We start from the raw sequence: 20089 nt of genomic DNA on the forward strand, positions 1-20089 counted from the left end.
TACAGCACATCAAAGGGAATAAATAACCCCTCTGCTGACTTCATTCCCATTCCCATGCTCAGACTGCATCTGGCATTCTGCCTGTCCTGTGTGAGTCTCAGCACTGATGCTACTGGGCCTTTGAAACCAGGCAGCAATTTCTTCTACAAGCAGTACAACTTCTGTGATGCTTGTGTTACATCTGTTGTACTTAGTAGTACTCTTGTGTGTCACGCAGTGAAAGGGTCATTGCTGATGGAGGCTGGATGAGGGGATGGATGATTGTAACAGTGTGAGGAGAGTGTAACATCAGTGGATGAGTTGTAACAGTGTGAGGAGACCATGTAACACTAGTGGACGAGTTGTAACAGTGTGAGGAGACCGTGTAACATCAGTGGATGAGTTGTAACAGTGTGAGGAGAGTGTAACATCAGTGGACGAGTTGTAACAGTGTGAGGAGACTGTAACATCAGTGGACGAGTTGTAACAGTGTGAGGAGAGTGTAACATCAGTGGACGAGTTGTAACAGTGTGAGGAGACTGTAACATCAGTGGACGAGTTGTAACAGTGTGAGGAGAGTGTAACAGCCGTGGACGAGTTGTAACTGTGAGGAGAGTGTAACAGCCGTGGACGAGTTGTAACAATGTGAGGAGACTGTTTCACAAAGTGCCACTGCTGAGGTGGGAGTTTGTCTTATTTAAAGGTATAATTGGGATCAGGTGAGCCTCTATTCTGAGGCTGAGGATGTTACTGTCATGGGATCTATTTCTGACCACTGTACTGTGACTTAGTCATGCTGCTCACTACTGAAATGTGCAACGCCTAAAGTCATCTTCTCTCTCTGGTTTAGGAGTACTTCTCTCGATGTGGAGCCTATCTATACGTTTAGGGCTCATAAGTAAGTTTGTGATTTCTTTATTTTAAACCACCGTCTTTATAACACAGTTTGATTGGAATATTATACATTCTTTCAGTTAAATGTTTTAATATAATTTTTCTATTTAGTACTGGGGCCCATATATGTATATATAAATGTGAAAGAACCTGGCAGATAATATAAATACCAAGTAGGGATCCTGGTATGCATGTGCATTATAAACTGAAGCCAAGGTGTTTTGGTTTAAGTATTTGAAAAGCTAGCACTGGGTACCTGCTGCTCCTCCTGGTTCACAGCAGCTTGTAACCCCGGCTCCTGTGGTCCGACACCACTCTTGTGGCCTCTATGGGCACCCACGCAGAAGTGACATGTAGCCACACATAAAAATGAAAAGTAAAAATCATTTTAAAAAGAAATCTTAGCATAGTTTCTTTATTAAACATAGTCTACATAAAGATATTCAAAGTCGGGGGGGCGGGCACAGCTTAAAGATAGAAGATTTCCCATTCTGCACGAGGCCCTGGATTTCCTCCTGAGTAATATATGCTCACACACATGCCTCTTGTGTTTTTGTTTTGTTTTGTTTTTCAAGACAGGGTTTCTCTGTAACAGTCCTGACTGTTCTGGAACTCACTTTGCAGACCAGGCTGGCCTTGAACTCAGAGAGATCCGCCTGCCTCTGTCTCCTGAGTGCTAGGATTAAAGGTATGTGCCACCACCGCCTGGTTTGGCACTTGTATTTTTAACCAAGAATTTTCTCTAGTTATTACGTATTTTCTTCATTTTCACTTATGTGTGAGAGGCATGTCTTCACTTCATTTGTCACAGAAATTGACAAAATGAAAAGGATGAAAAAGTAAATATTTTTTCAGGTTTAGCAGACCATATTCTGTTGAGCTTTTTCTTTTTTTGTCCTCTTGGCTTTTGGTGTGGTTTTTGTTGGGGATTGAACTAAGGGTCTTAATTCATGTAATATTCTTGGTTTTGTTTTTGCTGTATGTGTTGCTATTTTAATTTTTTTAAATGTGGAAAGCATTCATAGCTTGAGGACTGTACTAGGACTACTGGATGAATTTGGCCTCAATTTACTAACCTTTGGTCTGGCAAAGAAAGAAAAATGAATAGTACTTCAGTAGTGTTTTTTAATCATTGTTTAAAGCTGGAAAGTAGAAAAGCATTTGAGTAATTAAACATTGTAAATTTTGACAAGTTACATTGTAGAGTTACTGTGTGAGAATGGCAGTTAACTTACTGCCTGTTGATTCCTTTGGTGTCCCAGAGGTCCGGTACTGTGTGTGGTGATGAGTAGCAATGGCGAGCAGTGTTACAGTGGGGGTACGGACGGACTGATTCAGGGCTGGAACACCACCAACCCCAACATCGATCCCTATGACTCTTACGGTAGGTGCTTCACCAAAGCTCTGAAACAATGTTGTCTTTTTTCCCCATAGTATATATTAAGGGTAAAATTATGTATTTAAAAAAATAGTAAAGTGAAGCATGTCTTTATCTCATTCAGAAGGACTCCTGTAAATACAGGAATTGGTTAGATCCTAATACTAAAGGAAAAAGCATGCTGTTCTTGAGCAAAGAGTTCATCTGGATAGAATACTGGTTTGGTTGACGCTTGCTGTTTTCATGTTAGACATCTGTCTCTTACTTGAAGCATTGCAACTCATCTGTAGTCATATTTCATTACTGTTTTTGGCAAACAACTTTTAAGGTAAATGAATGCTAGCATTATTCACTTACTCAGTTATTAGAGAAAAATAGAAGAAGCTAATTAGTTTTAAAGTCCAAGCCTTCAAAATATTTTTTATAAAGGGCCTCAAAGGTTAAGGAATGGCCTTTCACCTAGGTTTAGTGGTGTAGGTCTGTAATCCCTGAACTTGGCAGGGAGAACTAGGAGAACTGCTGTGAATTTAAACCAGTGTAGCCTATTTAATGAGTTCCAGGTCAGTCTGAGTTCCAGAATAAACCCAAGCTGTCTATATGTCCTCTCTCCACCCTCAATACACACACATGTAGACTTGTAAGCATGCACACAGGCCCTTTGGTTTTAAGAGCAGTTTTATGCCATAAATTCATATTATACTGTGTTTCTAGATGTTACCGTAAATTCTCTTGTAAAACTCTTTAGAAATTGGCTGCTTTAAGTTTTGAGTTAATGCAGAATGATTTAACATATCATGTTTGCCATTAAAAAACATTTTAATTTCACTACCAAACTAAAGTAAACAGAATAAGCAAACAAAAATCTCTTCTTATTTTATTTAATAAGCATTAAAATAGAGCTTTCTTAAGAAAGCATACTTGGCTTCTTCATTTCAATTTAGTATTTCTAAACCTTATTCGTATATTTCAAAAACTACCTGTAATTCTGACAGTATTTCAGAAGAATAATGAAACTAGGAAGATTGTATTATACTGTTTTTGGGTGCTCTATTTAATGTTTACAGTGGAACCTAAATGCTTTTGCGCTTTTTCTTCCTGGTTTTGCACTTTCTTGTTTTCACAGATCCTTCTGTTCTGAGAGGCCCTCTGCTGGGCCACACGGATGCCGTGTGGGGGCTGGCCTACAGTGCGGCACACCAGCGCCTGTTGTCCTGTTCAGCAGATGGCACTCTTCGTTTATGGAACACAACTGAGCCTGCTCCAGCACTGAGTGTGTTTAATGATAACCAAGGTACAGTCCTTCAAATCGAACATTTCCGGATCTTTTATAAAATATCCTACTCTGAAAAAGCAAACAAGTAAATGATTCTATAAACTTGATTTTTAAATTTCTAAGGTTTTTTTTAATGTAGCAACATTATTGTTTGACATTTCAATGCATGTATAATTCTTAAGAACAACATTTGATAAGAAAATGGGGTTTAAATTTAAAAAACTGAGACATAACTTATTTTCAGTGATGATTACCGATGTTAAGGATGTGTTTTCATGCAGCTGGTGAGCTAGTGCAGTCCTGGAGCTGGTGTAAGTCTGGAACTGGACCCTTTCTTCTCAGCTGTTTTGTGTCCTTAGTCAGTCCCTGTTATATATTCCCAGACAGTGATTCCTCATGTCAAGATTACTTTCATTATAGTTTTGTCTATTCTGAACTACAATAAAATAGCAGTCTGATTTTTCATCACTATAATGTTTGTGTGATTCAGTGTCCGTTTATTTCCTTTATTATGTGACAGTATTATATTAAGTTACAGTTTGTCTGCTCATCTATCTCCTGACAGACACTGAGACTGTTATGAGCAAAGTTACTGTACAAATTTATAGTTTTCATAATTATTTATTTACCTCTTGGTATTTACTTGGGTTGTTCCAGTGTAGGGTTATAATAAATTTGGAAGAATTTATTATAAACATTCATGAATTTTCATCCTGGGTAGTAGAGACCTTTTAGTAGAATTGCTATGTTTTAGGATGGGTGTTTTGTTGCTAACTTATGTGAAATAACCGACATTGCTCCCAGCGTGCTCGTGGCACTTTAGCCTGGGCTGCAGCCGTGCAAGGGTCATGTGCACTGTGTCCCCACTCTTTCTTGGTGGTGTCTTTCTGCATCGTTCAGCCTCCTGTGGGAGAGTGGAAGTGGGTCCCTTCTGTGTCAGTGTTGAGTTCTTGGAAAGCTCATTTGGTTGTGTACTGTTTTCTTGCTTTTCACTTTTTGACTGTCCCTACATCTTCTGTTAGACGGTTTTGAATTACTACCTTGCTTTAGTTCTGTGTTGAAACAGATTACTTTATATTTACCATTCTGTTTGTTGTCTTGTGGCAGTGCCTGCTATATAACCCAGGTTTACCTTTTGTTGTCCAGGCTGACCTCAAATTACAATCCTTGGGCCTCCACTTCCAAGTGCTTGGGTGTAAGGAACATGCTGTCACAGTGGCTCTATCATTCTGTTTTTGGTATAGACGAGTTCCAGGTTTAGTCCCCTGATAATAACGTTTGGTATTTGTATGGTAGAGAAATATTCCACCATTGGTTTACACTCCAGGCCACAGAATACCTTTATACTTCAGCAAAGTCATAACGTGCACTTAGACTTTGAAAGCTTAACTCTATGCTTGGCAAGCGTGGTGTTTCTGAGCTGCACACCAGCCTGAGATGGATTTGTTCTTGTCGTTTTCTTTTCTTCAAGATGAGTTTTTAAAATACTGATTTCCCACTGTGTTATTCTATGCCTGAAATGGAAGTAGAAGCTATAAAATTTATGGTCCATATGTTTTCATTTTCTTTCTAAATAAGTTTGCATTCTACGAATGAATTAGCAGGATAATGGGTAGAAAACATTTAACAGGTAAGGATAATAGACTAAGGCTAAACATTACAAAAGAAATGTTCTTTACTGAACGGTCATAAAATAACTTAATCTAATGTTAAGTCTGATTTACTTAAATAAATCATACTTTGTTTTGTTTTGCTACATTTTGAATACTTTCTCAAGTAAAGCTTTTAATTATCATTCTCTTTGAATGTCTCTGACTTAGAACTGGGAATCCCTGCTTCTGTGGACCTAGTGAGCAGTGACTCGAGCCATATGGTAGCATCATTCAGCAAAGGATATACAAGCATCTTTAACATGGAAACACAGCAGCGAATTCTCACTTTAGAATCCAATCTCGATTCAAGTAGGTATACGAACTTTTAAAAGTCTCTCTATTCATTTTTAAACTTAATCAGAAGCATAACTGTCCAAGTCACTGTGAAGAATGCTTGAATTGTAAAGTGTTCTATTTCCCAAACCTGAGAACACATTTACTTTAAAAAAAAAAACAAACTTACTTTGTTTTAAGCTTCATCAGTCTAAGCCACTGAAACAAAACAAACAACAGAAAAACTGCACTCTAAGAACTTATTCCACGTAGCCACGTGACATTTTCTGTTGTTTTTTGAAATAACAAACTGAATATAGTAATTAATCTCTTTGAAAACTCTTAAATAGTATACAACAATTATTAGTATGCTCCTTAAAAGCTCAGAATCTGGTGGGCTGCAAGATAATGGCCTTTTCCCTTATGATGCAATGAGGAACAAGTCCAGAGCCCTCATTCTGATGCCTCTATGAAAAGAGCTCCTATTGGAAGGAACTGAGATTTAACTTTGAAGATTATTTGCATATTGGTGGTGTTTGTTTTTATTTTGAGATAGGATCTCAATGTGAATTTCTAGTTGACCTAGATGTAGATGAGACAAAGACTGCTCTTGAACTCAGAGATCTACCTGCCTCTGCCTCCCAAGTGTTGGGATTAAAGGTGTGTGCCACCATGCCCAGCCAGTAGAACTCTGTTATGATAGCAAACATCACAGAATCTGTAGACTTAGTGACTCTAGGTCAAGTCTTAGGTGACATCCATGCATAGCAGGCTGTAGAAAAGGAAGTTCTGACTTCTAATTAGCTGTAAATATGCCAGTGTGGTTTAGGCAGTGCTCACTCGTTTTACAACACTGAAGCTGAGAAGTGGTTAGAAAATAACTGAACCACAGCCAGACTAAAACTGCATTATATTTATTTTTTCTTGTCTGTTTAGGTATTTATATCTTCCTTGTATGAAAAAAATTACTTTGACCAATTTGTATTGATTTTTAATTTTTCCTTTTTAGCAGCCAATTCTTCCTGCCAAATAAACAGAGTCATCAGCCATCCCACGCTCCCGATCAGCATCACTGCTCACGAAGACAGGCACATCAAGTTCTATGATAACAATACAGGTAAGAGCCTCCTCAGCACTGTGTCGTGCTGGAGCGAAACCAGCAACAGCAGCAAGAAACTAAAACAATAGACACCTACTAATATGCTAATTGTGGTGTCTAATGGAAGCTTTATAGTCACGGAATAGGCACTTGAAGCACTTTCTCCACTCATATCTGCTTAGACTGTGTTATAGAATATAATTTTTAGTTTGTTTAATAGTGAGCAGATAGCATATTCTAAAGCCACAAACCTAAGTACCAATAAAAATGATCTGTTGGAATCCATAGGGAGTATTAATAGAAACATGTTGGAAGCAGAGGCTGGTAATTACGTTTTGTTTTAAATTGTTCTGTTATCGAATAGCTGTGTTCTGTTCAATATTACACAGCTTGATTCAGTGTTGTATAGGAAAACCCTCAGGTCATTTGTTTTGTGTATTTTTCCACAGGCTGATCTTTGCTGTGTTATACTAAAATTTGAGTCCTGACTGAATGGGGGTGGGACTTTCCCAGTTTTCAGTGGACTGCATTTCAGCAGTCTACGGAAATGCACAAAGAGCTTTACATGAGCAGCCATATTTCTTAGGCTTTCTGCCTTTTAATATGGTCACTTGCAGTTGTGTTTAGTTGCTAGCAATTTAATTTTTAAAGTTCTTTTCTGTATATTGTTTCCACCAAAACTGTGGCCATGTTTTCTCTTTCCCTTTGTCTCTTTGAATTTTGAACTGTCTGTCCTCATAAGCCCGTGTAGTTTGTAACTAAATGGTACACAAGATCTGGATAGTAATTAGTTACCATGTAAGACTCACTGAATTTATTGTGGCTTAAAAAAGTCTCATCTGAAATTTAAGCTATTTTTATTTTTTCTAATTAGCATGACCGAGGCAAGGGGGGAGATAGGTTGTTTGAACTGATGGGAAAAGTTGATCCAAGAAGTACACAGACGAGGATGACTGGGGAAACTAGTGTAGTATGGATGCTGGCACATGGTCAAGCCAAAGAAGTCATCACTAAAGAATAACAATGTCTTTTTCCTAAGGCAAACTGATCCACTCAATGGTAGCCCACCTAGAAGCTGTTACAAGTTTGGCGGTTGATCCAAATGGCCTGTACTTGATGTCTGGCAGTAAGTACATTAGCTGTGGATTATCTTTTTGTCCTTATCATCTTCATGTTGATACAATTATTCCTTTCAATCTCCTCTCTTTTGGGATAGGTCATGACTGTTCAATACGCTTATGGAATTTAGAAAGTAAGACATGTATCCAAGAGTTCACAGCTCATCGGAAAAAATTTGAAGAATCGATCCACGATGTAGCATTCCACCCTTCCAAATGCTATATAGCCAGTGCTGGAGCCGATGCCCTGGCTAAGGTCTTCGTATGATGTGACTCATCAGCTTCACCTTCTAGCTCTTTATTAGTCAACTGCACAACAGAGATACAGAAGACCAGGGCAAGCACCAACACATCCTGCTCTTTTGTTCTGCTGAAGGAGCACAGAGAACATTTGTTAAAGTATAGTTTTGCAATTTGTGAACTGTTTTCTAAAATTAAGGTTTGTTCAGGTTGCTGCAAGCTCAGCTGAATCTGTGAGCCTGAAAATTTTGACTTCCCCCAAAAGAGGCACTTTCATTTCTGAGTTGTTGTCATTCGCTAGGCAGGCCTGAACGGAACAGATTTAGCATCTCCCTTCCTGAGTAAACAGGGCATGCTCTTCTGGGTCATTAACAGTTGTATGCGGGGAATGAGACTCTACCCTGAGACATCTGCTACACATACTTAGTCAAACTGTACTGTATCTGCTCTACTAACCCCATTGTGTATAATGACCAGACAGTGTTCAAATGAATTTCTAACATAGCTCTCCTTTCTGCTGTTCTCATAAAGCACGTGACAAAACATTTCACCTATTAGGAGGAAAAGATGCAATAATACATTAAGAATATTATTCAGAAATGCTAAACAAATATTTAGTTTGCAAGCAGATTTCTACCTTGTATTACAATTTTGAAAGTAGATGTGGTACCATTCTAAAGTCTAGCTGTCAAGCACCCATTATGAACAGCAGTTAATAGGGTCGGCATTTACTAAAGGGTTTAACTTATCCCGGTTTGAGATCCTGTTTATTTTTAGGGGCAAACAGGAACTATCTCTATAATAATTTGTTTAAAAAGTTCACCTCATTTGTGTGGTATTTATTGCACTAGAGTAATTATTTCATGTTGAAGAACTTCCTAGTGACTGAAAAAGGAGGAAGCTATTTATTAGCATCCATTTCTTGACACCCATGTAACTGGTTCAGATAATCCTCACTGTTTCTTCCCTGCCTTTCACATTCATGTGTTCTTACTGTTGCCATGAACAGTTTATAATTATTATGTTGTCTAGCCCAGAGCGCATGGTTCTCAGGCAACTGCTTTGGCAGCTCTGCTACTAAAGCAGTGCCCCCTGAGTTCACCACTAGCATCTCTACAATGTCATGGAGGGCTAGATGAAAGACGTTATTGATGCCTGTGATGTCTGTGAGATTCCTTCTCCTACCTTCACCTATTGTTTAATTGGAACACACATACTAATGAACAGTGATTCAGTGCTCTATCTAATAAAGCCATGTCTTCAAATGGCAGATTTCACATTTATCTGTGACCCATATGTAGTCAGCTTTTGGGAGACTCAGAATCCTACTGACCTTCCTAGTGCCCTGCCGTGTAGACCTCCTTCCTGTAACTGTCGGGCACCCTTCATGCCCTTCACATTCCTCTGTGAAGTGACAGAGATCAATATAAATATTAAAAATAAATTAATGTCCACCTTTCACCAAAATGTATACATCGTAGGCTCTAGGTCTTAAAAATACTATACCTATAAATGTTATAACCCATCATAATGATTCCATTGCATAGTTATGGCATTTCTAGTGACTTATTCTTTGAAATAGCATTCTCATGGTGATATGGGTAATAATTGACTTAAAATTTTTCTGCTCCAAAGGCAGATGCCTTTAGAATTCTCTAATGTGCAGGCAAATTTTCATTGACATTATAAGACCCATGCTAAATTTCTCTGGTTGTTCTATAGACATGGTGTCATATTTAACACAGTTACATTTTATCTTTGTGCTTTGGTTAACAGACCTAAGAGATAAATTAATATGCACGAGTGAACTGAATTAAATGCTTGTGTTTTACGCAAATATAAAACTTTACACTGTCATGGGTAAATCTCTCCATCCTTCACAAAAGGATGTGCTAACCCAACATTTGTAGACTACTAGAAGGTTCCAGTTAGAAGTAGTGTATTTATGACCACAGTTACTGCTTTTATTGCTTCCCGAAGTCTACGGTGTATGTCTTACTCTTGTCACCAACATTCTGGAATCCAGGAGAGGCTGCCCTGTTCGTTCTGTGCCTCGTGATTGGGTGGGAAACAATCCTAAGACAGACGAAGTGTAATGCAAATGATAGAACTGCTGAAGGGTTTTAGGAAGTGTGCTTTGTGCCATTGAAAACTGTACATAGAGAGAGATTCTTCTAAACTAGCCCTGTTCATTCTCAGCCTGGACATGAGCCAAAGCTGTCTTCCAGCTGATGGTAGCATGGACATTTGTCTGACTTTCCCCATCCTAATGAACATTCACAAAATGAAAATTTCAAGATTCAAAATCACTGAAATGCTTTCATAAATATTTACCGGATTGTAAATATTCTGAGTCAGCTGTTAGGGAATAGTATGAAAATCAGCAGGTGGGTTAGGCTCCTGCCTTATTTTCATGTGCTGTGGATACGTCTCTGGGAGCTTCTAGTACCCTTCTCAAAACGCAGCTGTCACATGGAGCTCATTTGCTACTCAAACCATAGATAAATAAGTGATATAATGACCTTCAGTATTTTTCTATTGAACAAATTTATCAATTTTTGCCATTAAACAGATAATTAGTTATGCAAAGTATTTAGCTTTTGTAATCATTTAGTTGTAACTAAAAGGGGAAAATTGAACTGTATCACTGATAATGAATTTTGTGAGAAATTATTTGTTTAACTTCCATTCCTTCAGTATTCTTGCTATAAATTTCTTTTGGAGATAATGATTCTTTATTTGAAAGATGTCTAAAATGTATGTATATTTTATAAATATATATTATATATATTATAGGGATATATATAATATATAGACTATATATATATATATATATATCTAAACCATGGGTGCATTTTACTGTTTGTGTTCTCCCGTTTGGAGGTCGTATACTCAGAGGCTGATGAGTATGGCGAGTGTTGTGCTGTTTGCTTTCACAGTATAATATAGAGCTCTAAGTGTTTAAATTACTGTATATACTATACTCACTATAGGCTAGCATGCTTGTTTTAAAGACTGTCATTCTAGTTTATTAAAATCTGAATGTAAGAAAACCTGGCTATTCAAATGTGAATTGAAAAAAATCCATTCTCAGCACTGAGCTGTTTCCATTGAACATTCAAGCTTTTTGACAAAATGTGTCATTGAGAAGGCAATAGCTAGAAAGGAGAGGTGCCTTTAAAACCTTCAAATGCAGCCTTATAGCGAGGGTGAAGACTGAATCTGTGTTGGGGTGGGAGGGGGAAGAGAGAGCGTGAGAGAGAGAGAGAGAGTGCGTGTGTGTGTGTGTGTGTGTGTGTGTGTGTGTGTGTGTGTGCGCACGCGTGCCAGTGTGCCAGTCTGTGAAGATCCTGATTTTGTGACAGTGTCTTTTAATGTAATTGCTCAACTTCTAGGACTTCAGGGGACATTTCATGCATAATCTTTGTGCTCTTTGGAGCACCTTAAATGCTTTCCAAGAGTTTTGAATGTGAATTTCTAGAAAATTCAGTAAAGAACAAATAACTGTTTTTGAATTAAATTCAACTTCAGATAACAAATTATTGATTCCCCAGAATTACGGGATTCTCACTGATGTAATTTTTCAAAGCTTGCTTCTTTTAGTACTTCATATATTCCCCCGTTCTCAAGAGTATGCCATGAAATTCTTATATGAGGAGGATCGGAGTAGTAAAAAATATGGTTTTTAGATGAAACACTTGAACTAATTACAATTCCACCTAAGAATAGTCTTGAAGAACTTCAGTGGTCTCTCTCATATCTACCTCATTGTCATTGCTGCCATTCTGAGTCGGACGATGGCTGATGCGGTTGGACGTCTGTGCTGATGCTGTTCTCGGGCCTGGTCATCTCGGTGTGCTGTCTCCGCGCAGGTGAAACATCCAGGATTACTTCTAGGATTTTGCTTCTTTGTTTTGTTGTCCTCAAGGACGGCTTAAAACACCACCAGTGTGCTTAGTGGGTGGAGAGAGTTCGTTCCTGGTTGTTGTGTGTAATATTTTAAACCAGGAGTCAAATTGTTACTGAATTTTCTTGAAACTCCAGGCACAGTAGCACACTGAGAGGTGGAAGCAAGAGGATCTCAAGTCCAAGATTATCCTCAGTTATATAGGGAGTTCAAGGCCAGCCTGGGCTACATGAGCCCTTGTCTCAAAACAACAAAAAGTTTACCTGGAAAAAAAAGTATGATTTTATTTGGCTTACTTTACTCTTTGAAAGTTATTACCACACTCTTAGGTATATAATTACCCACTTTACTGGCTTAGAAGTTGCCTCCATGACTGTGTTACTTGTTTGTTTGTATTGCAGTGCTCAGAGTGTTTGACACTGGGATTCTGGTTATACAAAAGTAATATCTGTTGAAGTGCATTGTGTGCGTGTGTGTGTGTGTGTGTGTGTGTGTGTGTGTGTAATGTATCATTTCCTAAAGTCCATTTTAGTGGAAGGTCAGAAAATGAATATATCTCTGTTTAGCAGGTAAACAATTTGAATCAGTTTTTCATTTGCCACTGGAAGCTTTGTAATTGTCCATATCAAGCATGCATCTAGGTCTTCGTGTCAGTGGAAAGGACTCCACATTGAACAAGTATTTAACAGAACCTTTACATCAGTTTTGTCGTTAGGTGTTTAATTTTGAAAAGTTTTGTGAGACTAAAAGAGATCTTTAGATCCCACTGTTTGTTCTGACAATGTTTCTGAAGTGGTGCTGAGGAGTTTTTCTGGATCTTGACTAGTCAAGCTTTAGATTTCATTTAACTGGGACCACATGCTCATCACCCCTCTGGTGCAAATTAGAAAGTTCATGTTAATTTAAATTAACTTTAATGTCTGCCTGGGTTTTTTCCAGGCTGTGAACCAGTGAGTGCCTTGTTAATGTAGAATGATTTTCCCTGTTGCACGTTAGCTCTTTCTGAAAGGGTCTCAGAGACTGGGGTTTGAAGTGACTTGTGGAGAGCTGCTGAGTTGGCAACACAGTATTAGGAAGTCTTTGGTCTGCCATGTCCCACTCTTCCTGCTTCCTCTTCATTGGCTGATGTCGGCCTCTTGTGAGAAAACTAATATAGCCCCCTCCACACGTTTTGGTTTTTTTTTTTTTCCATTCCAGGTTAAGGAGTAACCCTATCCCACCCCAATTATATGACCCAATGCCTGTTTTTAGGAAGAACCACTTCTTTGTAATACTAAAAATCTACCACTTTATGTCTTCTCAATATCGGTTTACTGGAGTGAACCTCAGGGTATCATCAGTTCAGAGCCCTAAATAACCCTTTCTCTCCATACCCCAAACCCCCAACTGGTGATCCCTGGGCCAGATTGTTTGATATTCAGGTGTCTTAAATTTTAGTTATAATATCAATTAATGTAAATCCAAATGCTAATTTTTGTGGTGCAAGAAGTTCCTTTTGTAAATTCAGGGTATGGATAAGCTAATAATGATATCCAGTTTTGGTGGCTCTAAGTGTATTATTTGTTTTTAAATAAAGTGTACAAAATAGTTAATGTGCTCATAGGTGTGTCGTGAATTGGACTGCTTGTCAACTTTGGAACCTAGTCATAACTTTGCAGTGAACCGACTGAAATGCTCTTAAAGCTCAGGCTTTTGCTAGTGGGATGCAGAGAGCCTGGAGTATCAGACACAGTAGATACAAGTGCAGAGTAACAAACACTTGCGGCCGCAGACTGTGATTATGAAGACTTTGGGCCTTCATTCAGACAATTCAGACGCCTCATGAGACCAGTTCAGCGCTGCTTTCAGGGCGCACAGCACGTGTACTGACCTAGTATTTCATATTTTCAGGTGTTCAGATAATTTTGTTAAATTGTAGACATGTGTAAATTTAATATTCTTACCCCTTTTGTTGGGCTACTTACCAACCAAAAATACTCTGCGTCCTCGGACCCACAAGTCATCATTCCTTGCCCAGGACTATGATGTCAAACCACAATACAATATGGAATCTAAAAGAGACCTCTTCGGCACCCTCCAGTCTGTCCACTCTTCTTTTATATGTTGGCTTGGTAATGAGGAATGTATTTTCCAGTGTTGTTAGAAATTCCCATTTGTCTTTTTAACTGGGAACTGAATCATGCCTTTGCTAGAGTCATTTTGGAATAATTTACCGTAGAAGGTTAAGAGAACTCAGAATTACTGGTGAATTGCTGAGTTCTCTGGGGTCAGCCTAGGGTCAGAGTAATAGTATGAGATACACTGGGTTTCCCAAGACCACTGAAGTTTTGAGAGATACCAGCTCTGTCCAGGACTTGAGGTATTCTCAGGAGCACCTGGGAGTCTGGTTTTCCTTTTAATACCAATGAAACATCTGTTTGTAAACTCGTTTTTCATGTGCTGGGACCCGCAGTTCAGAAGGGCAACACTACATGAAGCTCTGAGAATTCTGAATCCTTATTTTTCAGGGATAGTTTTTTTGTTTTTGTTTTTTTTTTTGGACGGGGTGGTATTTATTATTGTATGTTTCTCAGTGCTGGACATCAGATCCAAGCCAGGGTGCCTTGTGTACTAGTCCAGCGTTGTCACCGAACAGTGTCTTTAAGACTGCAGAGCCTTAAAACAACGCGACTCCACCAAAAGAGAACAACTTACTTGAAGCTCGCACAGTCTTGTTTTGAGTTGACTCTAGATTAAAGGCCGTGACAGCTGTAGTTGAGTTTGAATAGCATAGTTTGGTGACTTTTGTGAGAAAATCTGCTAGTGTCCTCACAGAAAATTCTCCTTTCCGTAGTGGGTTCCAGCCACTCAGCTTACTTACCGAATGACCCAGACACTAACTCCACATTGACTTACGCTGTACACTCCAGAAAGCTAATTAGCCCAGTGATGTAGAGCTGCCAGCAAGACATCTCTTAAATAGCACTCAGGATGCTAGAGATGATCATGTTAATCCACGTGCCATAGCTTTAATGTTCCAGGTTCCCAATCACCCACTTAAAAAAAAAAGATAGATATTTACATAACAGCATTGTTAAATTAAAGGTGGCATTATGAAGCTCCACCTTCCCCAAGTGAGAAAGCTTGCTTTTATTAAAGAAGAAAAAGTCCACAGAAAGCGAAACTTGTATGTCACTCAGGAGTTAGAGAAAATGCATCTTGTGCTTTTTCATGCAGTGTGCTGGAATACTAACACCGACTTCTACCTGTCTCCTGTCTGTGACCAAGCAAGTACGTTTTAACGTGTAAACAAATTGAATTAGAGCTAGAGAGGTTTCAGTAGCGGTTTATTTGCTGAGTAACTTGGATGATGGATGGTGCGGGGGCGGGGGAGAGAAAAGCAGCCAGGCCTGTGGCCTGGACAGTGTGCCTTCTGAAAGATAATCTCCCTTAATTCCAAGAAAGTCAAACACTCTAATTTTGTTTTACATTGGTCCTATGTAATGGAAGATTTTAAGGGAATAATACCAAATGTTGTAGAACCTTCTGGCTGGTAAAATAGCAGCCAGCAGATTTTACTATAGCGTAGGGAGCCATTTTAATGAGTCTGTTGTGTCATTTGCATATGTCAGGATGAAGACGTGTAACTAATGTTAACCAAGAGGTAGTCTCGTGGAGGAAAATCGTTTTCAAAGGATGGGCACTGTTTTGAATGGTTGCAGCTGCTCCTCATACACGTCAGAGAATCCTATTGATAAAACTCTTTCCTTGCACATTCTAGAAAAAGAAAACCCAGTGGTCACATGTATGTTTTGACAGTTTGTGAACTCCCCCCACCCCAGTGTCTAACTGCTACGTCACAGTTAATGCACGAAACAATCCCACACCAATTTGGATTCAAAGGGTTATTTATTTGAGGGGAAAAAACTTACAGAACACCATCCTACATGACAGCCAGGAAAGGAGCCTAGTCGCTGGAGCAAGAGAGCGAGCAGAGGTATGCCGCTGCTTTTTAAAGAGAGAGAGACCACACCCCAGTGCACTGGTATCTCAGCAGCTATTGGCTGAAAAAGCAGAAGGAGCTCCCGCAGCACCTCTCCCTTTTGTTTAAGAGAGTTCTAAACCTACTACGAAATTATATATAATAAGAACAAATATCCTATTCTAACTAGCTTAAGTCTTGTATAGTAAATAACTTGGCCAAGTCATGAGAGGAAAGTAACTACATTTATCTTAGTCTTCAACCCCATTGAAGATATGAGAAGGAAATAATGTTACCTGAGTAATTAGGAAGTGCAATCAAACAACTTCCAAAACATGCAACAAATCACAGAGACAACTGGCTACCTGGGCAATCACCCAAAGTCGTGTTGAGGCAACCAACTTTGGCTAAGGCCTAGAATAACTGACAGATTATTTTTAAAAGCAAGAAATTTTTCAAAACCATCTTACCCTGTCTTGGCAAGATTTGACAGTTCTGCTTATCCATTTCCGGATACTGTGTATATTGTTAGTAGTTGAGGTATGGGCAGTTCCTTGCCCAGAGGCCGATTTTGCCAAGAAGACAAACTCCAAGTGGAGTGTCTTTGGTGCTCAACAATCCCTCAAGAATAGATCGGTGTTGCCAGGAGCGATTGTGTCTCACTACCACAGAACTCTTAAATTAGATTAAATGCCATTTTCTACAGCTCTTTGAAGAGGTTGAAGATTATTTATACAGAATATAATTTCTGTGTATCTAAAGAACCTGTTTAGTCTAACTATAAATATGACAAACATAGATGACTATTAATCTACAATTCTTAATACCTATCTAACTTAAAGACTAAGAGAATAAACAACTGCAATAAATGAGGACAATGACCTCCAAATGTAAACAGTGTACAAGTATACATTGCAATATGGTAAATATATTAATACATAAACAATATATAAGAATCTTAATCAAAGGTAGAAATGTACACTGCAATATGGTAAATATATATGTATATATCAATACAATATATATCAATACATAAGAAAATGTTTTAAACAGAAGCATACATGCAAACAATATTCAATATAATTTAATTTTTTATCCATATACAAAAATCTATGCCAATGTAATTATCTATAAACAGTAACTCACAAATACCAATCTATTATCCCATCATCCAATTTTCCTTTTTTTTTCTTTCAAAAAGATCCCTGAGCTTATAAAATTCTTCCCCCAACCCTCAACCCTCAACCGTATACTAATTATAATCAACCCCTAAATGATGTCCCTAAACCTGAGGACAAACTTTACTGGGAGAGGGGACGTCATCCTCTAGAATTACTTCCAGCTGTCATGGGGGTGACGTTCTTTCTGGGGAATCCTGTGAAAGTAAAATGATGGTTAAATTTCAAGATTAATGTCTGGTAAGATTGCAAATAGTCTCTGAGTATTTTGTGAAGGTCTGGCCAGAATGTTGTAAAAGATGTGCACCATTTCAGCTAACCAAGTTGGAACCATCTTGTGCAGCTGGTACCCAAAACAGGACTTGTAATAGCGCTATCAGTATCATGATGTCATATCAACCAGGTGGAGTTGTTGTTAAGGGGCCCCATCTTCTTCCTGGAAACTTTAAATATCACTGCAGGAAAAACTCTTTGTTCATTGTGGAAAATTTAAACACTAATTAAATAGACATATACAGACATATATACTCAATGAAAGGCATGATAAAGACAAAAATAGATATTAAGAAAAGCAAGGATGTTTTCTAAATTCATTTTTCTTTCTGTCCCATATCATGGCTCTTGGTTTGAGACAGAAACTCTGGGTTTTTCTCTTAACAACAGGCTTGGAATTAGAGAGGGACTGCTCCAAAATCAGCTCTATAAATTTAGGAATATAATTTAGTATATCTTAGATTTTTATACTTATAGAACCTATTCGGTTTTCTTGATAGTCCCTATTGGGTAGTTATTTTTCCATCTGTCAGTATTCAAACATCCAGGGTCCCTTGAATTTTTCAAAGATAGTGTTTTCTTGCGGAGATAAGAACAGAACCCTGCCCCCATCCTATATATTTTTCTTACCACCTGTATGATTATCATCATTGTGGATGAGCTGTCATTTCTCCTTTCCAAGAGGTTTCTTCTCTTCAAACCGAACCTTTATTAATTTTGATGTTGTCTACAATTTTTCTTTTCCTGTGGAAACAAGAGCAAAACCCCTTCCCCAATGGAGCACATCTCCTGGCTTCCATTGAGGGGTCAGCACATCCTTGAAATAAACCCGGTTGATTTAGTTCAGCAGACTTTTCTATTATCCAGTGTCTTTCTGCCACTGTTGTTCCTTTCTTGTTAGTGTTAAGAAAATTCAAGGTTAATAAGGCATTATGTAATCTATTTCTGGGGGCATTTTCCACCCCTTTCTGTTTATTTAACATATCCTTTATAGTTCAATTTGATCTTTCTATGACTGCTTGACCTGTAGGATTGTATGGTATATCTATAATATGTTTAATAATATAATAAGCAAAAAACCATTTCATTTTCCTTGAGACATAAGCTGGACCATTATCTGTTTTATTTGTGCAGGTATACCCATGATGGCCATAACTTCTAATAAATGTGTGATTACTGAATCAGCTTTTTTTGAGCTTAAAGCAGTTACCCATTGAAAGCCTGAAAAAGTGTCAATGGTGTGATGTACATATTTTAATTTTCCAAATTCTGCAAAGTGAAACACATCCATCTGCCAGATTTCATTCTTTTGAGTACCCTTCGGGTTAGACCCTGCAGGTAGTGGTGTTTGGTAATAGAAATAGCAAGCAGGGCATCTCTGTAATCTCCTTAGCTTGTTGCCATGTAATGGAAAACTCTTTCTTTAAACCTTTGCTATTGATGTGATATTTTTTATGAGATTCTGAGGCCTGCAGCACGCTTCCAATCAATAATGGATCAATTTCTGCATTACCTTGTATTAGAGGACCTGGCAGACCCATATGGGACTGGATGTGTGTTATGTACATTGGACGAAGCCTATTCCTGATTATGTCTTGTATGAAGTCAACTCTGTATCATCTGGTATAAATTCAGCGGTTTCAATATGCAAGATAAGTCTTTCTGCATATTGTGAATCTGTAACAATATTAAGAGGTTCTTTAAAATCCCTTAGTACCATAAGGATGGCATATAATTCTGCCTTCTGGACAGAAGTATAGGGGCTTTGTTCCACCTTACTCAATTCGTCTGATTTGTAACCCGCCTTCCCTGATTTATTAGCATCAGTATAAAATGTATGGGCTCCAGTTATTGGAGCATCATGTACAGTTCGAGGAAGGATTCAAGAAGTTTTCTTTATAAGGTTAAGTCTCCCATTTTTGGGATAGTTGCTATTAATTTCTCCCAAAAAATTAGCCCAAGCCCTTTGCCATGGTTCATTGTCTTCCCATAACTTTATTTCATCAGTAGTGAAAGGCATCACAATTTCTGCTGGGTCTATACCTGCTAGTTGACAAAGTCTCAGTTTACCTTTTATAATTAATTCAGAGACCTATTATATATAATTTTTTAATTTTTTACTTGGTTTGTTTGGTAAAAAGATCCATTCTAAAATAATATCTTTCCTCTGTATTAAAATTCCCATAGGAGAAATTCTGGAAGGAATATGACTAGAATACAACTAAGATTTGGATTTACCCTATCCACATGTGCCTCCTGTAATTTTTCCTCAACCATTTTATCAGTTCCTTTGCTGCTTCAGCTGTTAATTCTCTGGGACTATTCAAATATTTATCACCATCTAAGGTTTTGTTTAAATGAACTATTAAATTAGGTGTTATCCCAACAGCCAGTCGTAGACTGGAAGTGTCTCCTAACAATCTTTCAAAGTCATTAAGAGTCTGTAACTGATCGATCCTAATTTGTGCCTTTTGTGTCCTAATTTTCTGTAAACCTATTCTGTAACCTAGGTAATTAACAGAATCTCCTCTTTGAATCTTTTCAGGAGCAATCTGTAATCCCCATTTAGGCAAAACTATCTTTATTTCCTTAAACATTCTTTCCAAAGTATCTATGTTTGAATCAGATAGCAAAATGTCATCCATGTAATGGTAAATTATAGATTTAGGGAATTGCTTATGTATTATTTACAATGGCTGACTTACAAAGTATTGACACAGGCTGGAGCTATTGAACATTCTCTGTGGGAGGACAGTCCACTGGTATCTCCTAGTAGGTTGAGAGTTATTGTAAGTAGGCACTGTGAAGGCAAGCTTTTCTCTATCCTTTTCTTGTAAAGGTATAGTGAAGAAGCAATCCTTCAA

At 38.1% G+C, this 20089-nt stretch overlaps 1 protein-coding gene across 2 annotated transcripts in view; it reads left to right on the plus strand.

Annotated features, from left to right (window-relative positions):
- Window positions 1–13405, plus strand: part of Strn (striatin) — a 94076-nt gene extending 80671 nt beyond the window's left edge. For both annotated transcript variants that reach the window (XM_048416035.3, XM_048416037.3), the window contains 7 exons: window positions 830–877; window positions 2136–2257; window positions 3375–3542; window positions 5345–5485; window positions 6459–6566; window positions 7588–7674; window positions 7765–13405. In XM_048416035.3, coding sequence (XP_048271992.2) covers window positions 830–877; window positions 2136–2257; window positions 3375–3542; window positions 5345–5485; window positions 6459–6566; window positions 7588–7674; window positions 7765–7934 — 844 coding nt within the window. In that variant the 3' untranslated portion in view covers window positions 7935–13405. The remainder of the gene's footprint in view (window positions 1–829; window positions 878–2135; window positions 2258–3374; window positions 3543–5344; window positions 5486–6458; window positions 6567–7587; window positions 7675–7764) is intronic.
- Window positions 13406–20089: the final 6684 nt, after the last annotated feature.

The sequence above is a fragment of the Myodes glareolus genome, chromosome 6 (genome assembly GCF_982192425.1).
Source record: "Myodes glareolus chromosome 6, mMyoGla1.1, whole genome shotgun sequence".
Taxonomy (NCBI): domain Eukaryota; kingdom Metazoa; phylum Chordata; class Mammalia; order Rodentia; family Cricetidae; genus Myodes; species Myodes glareolus.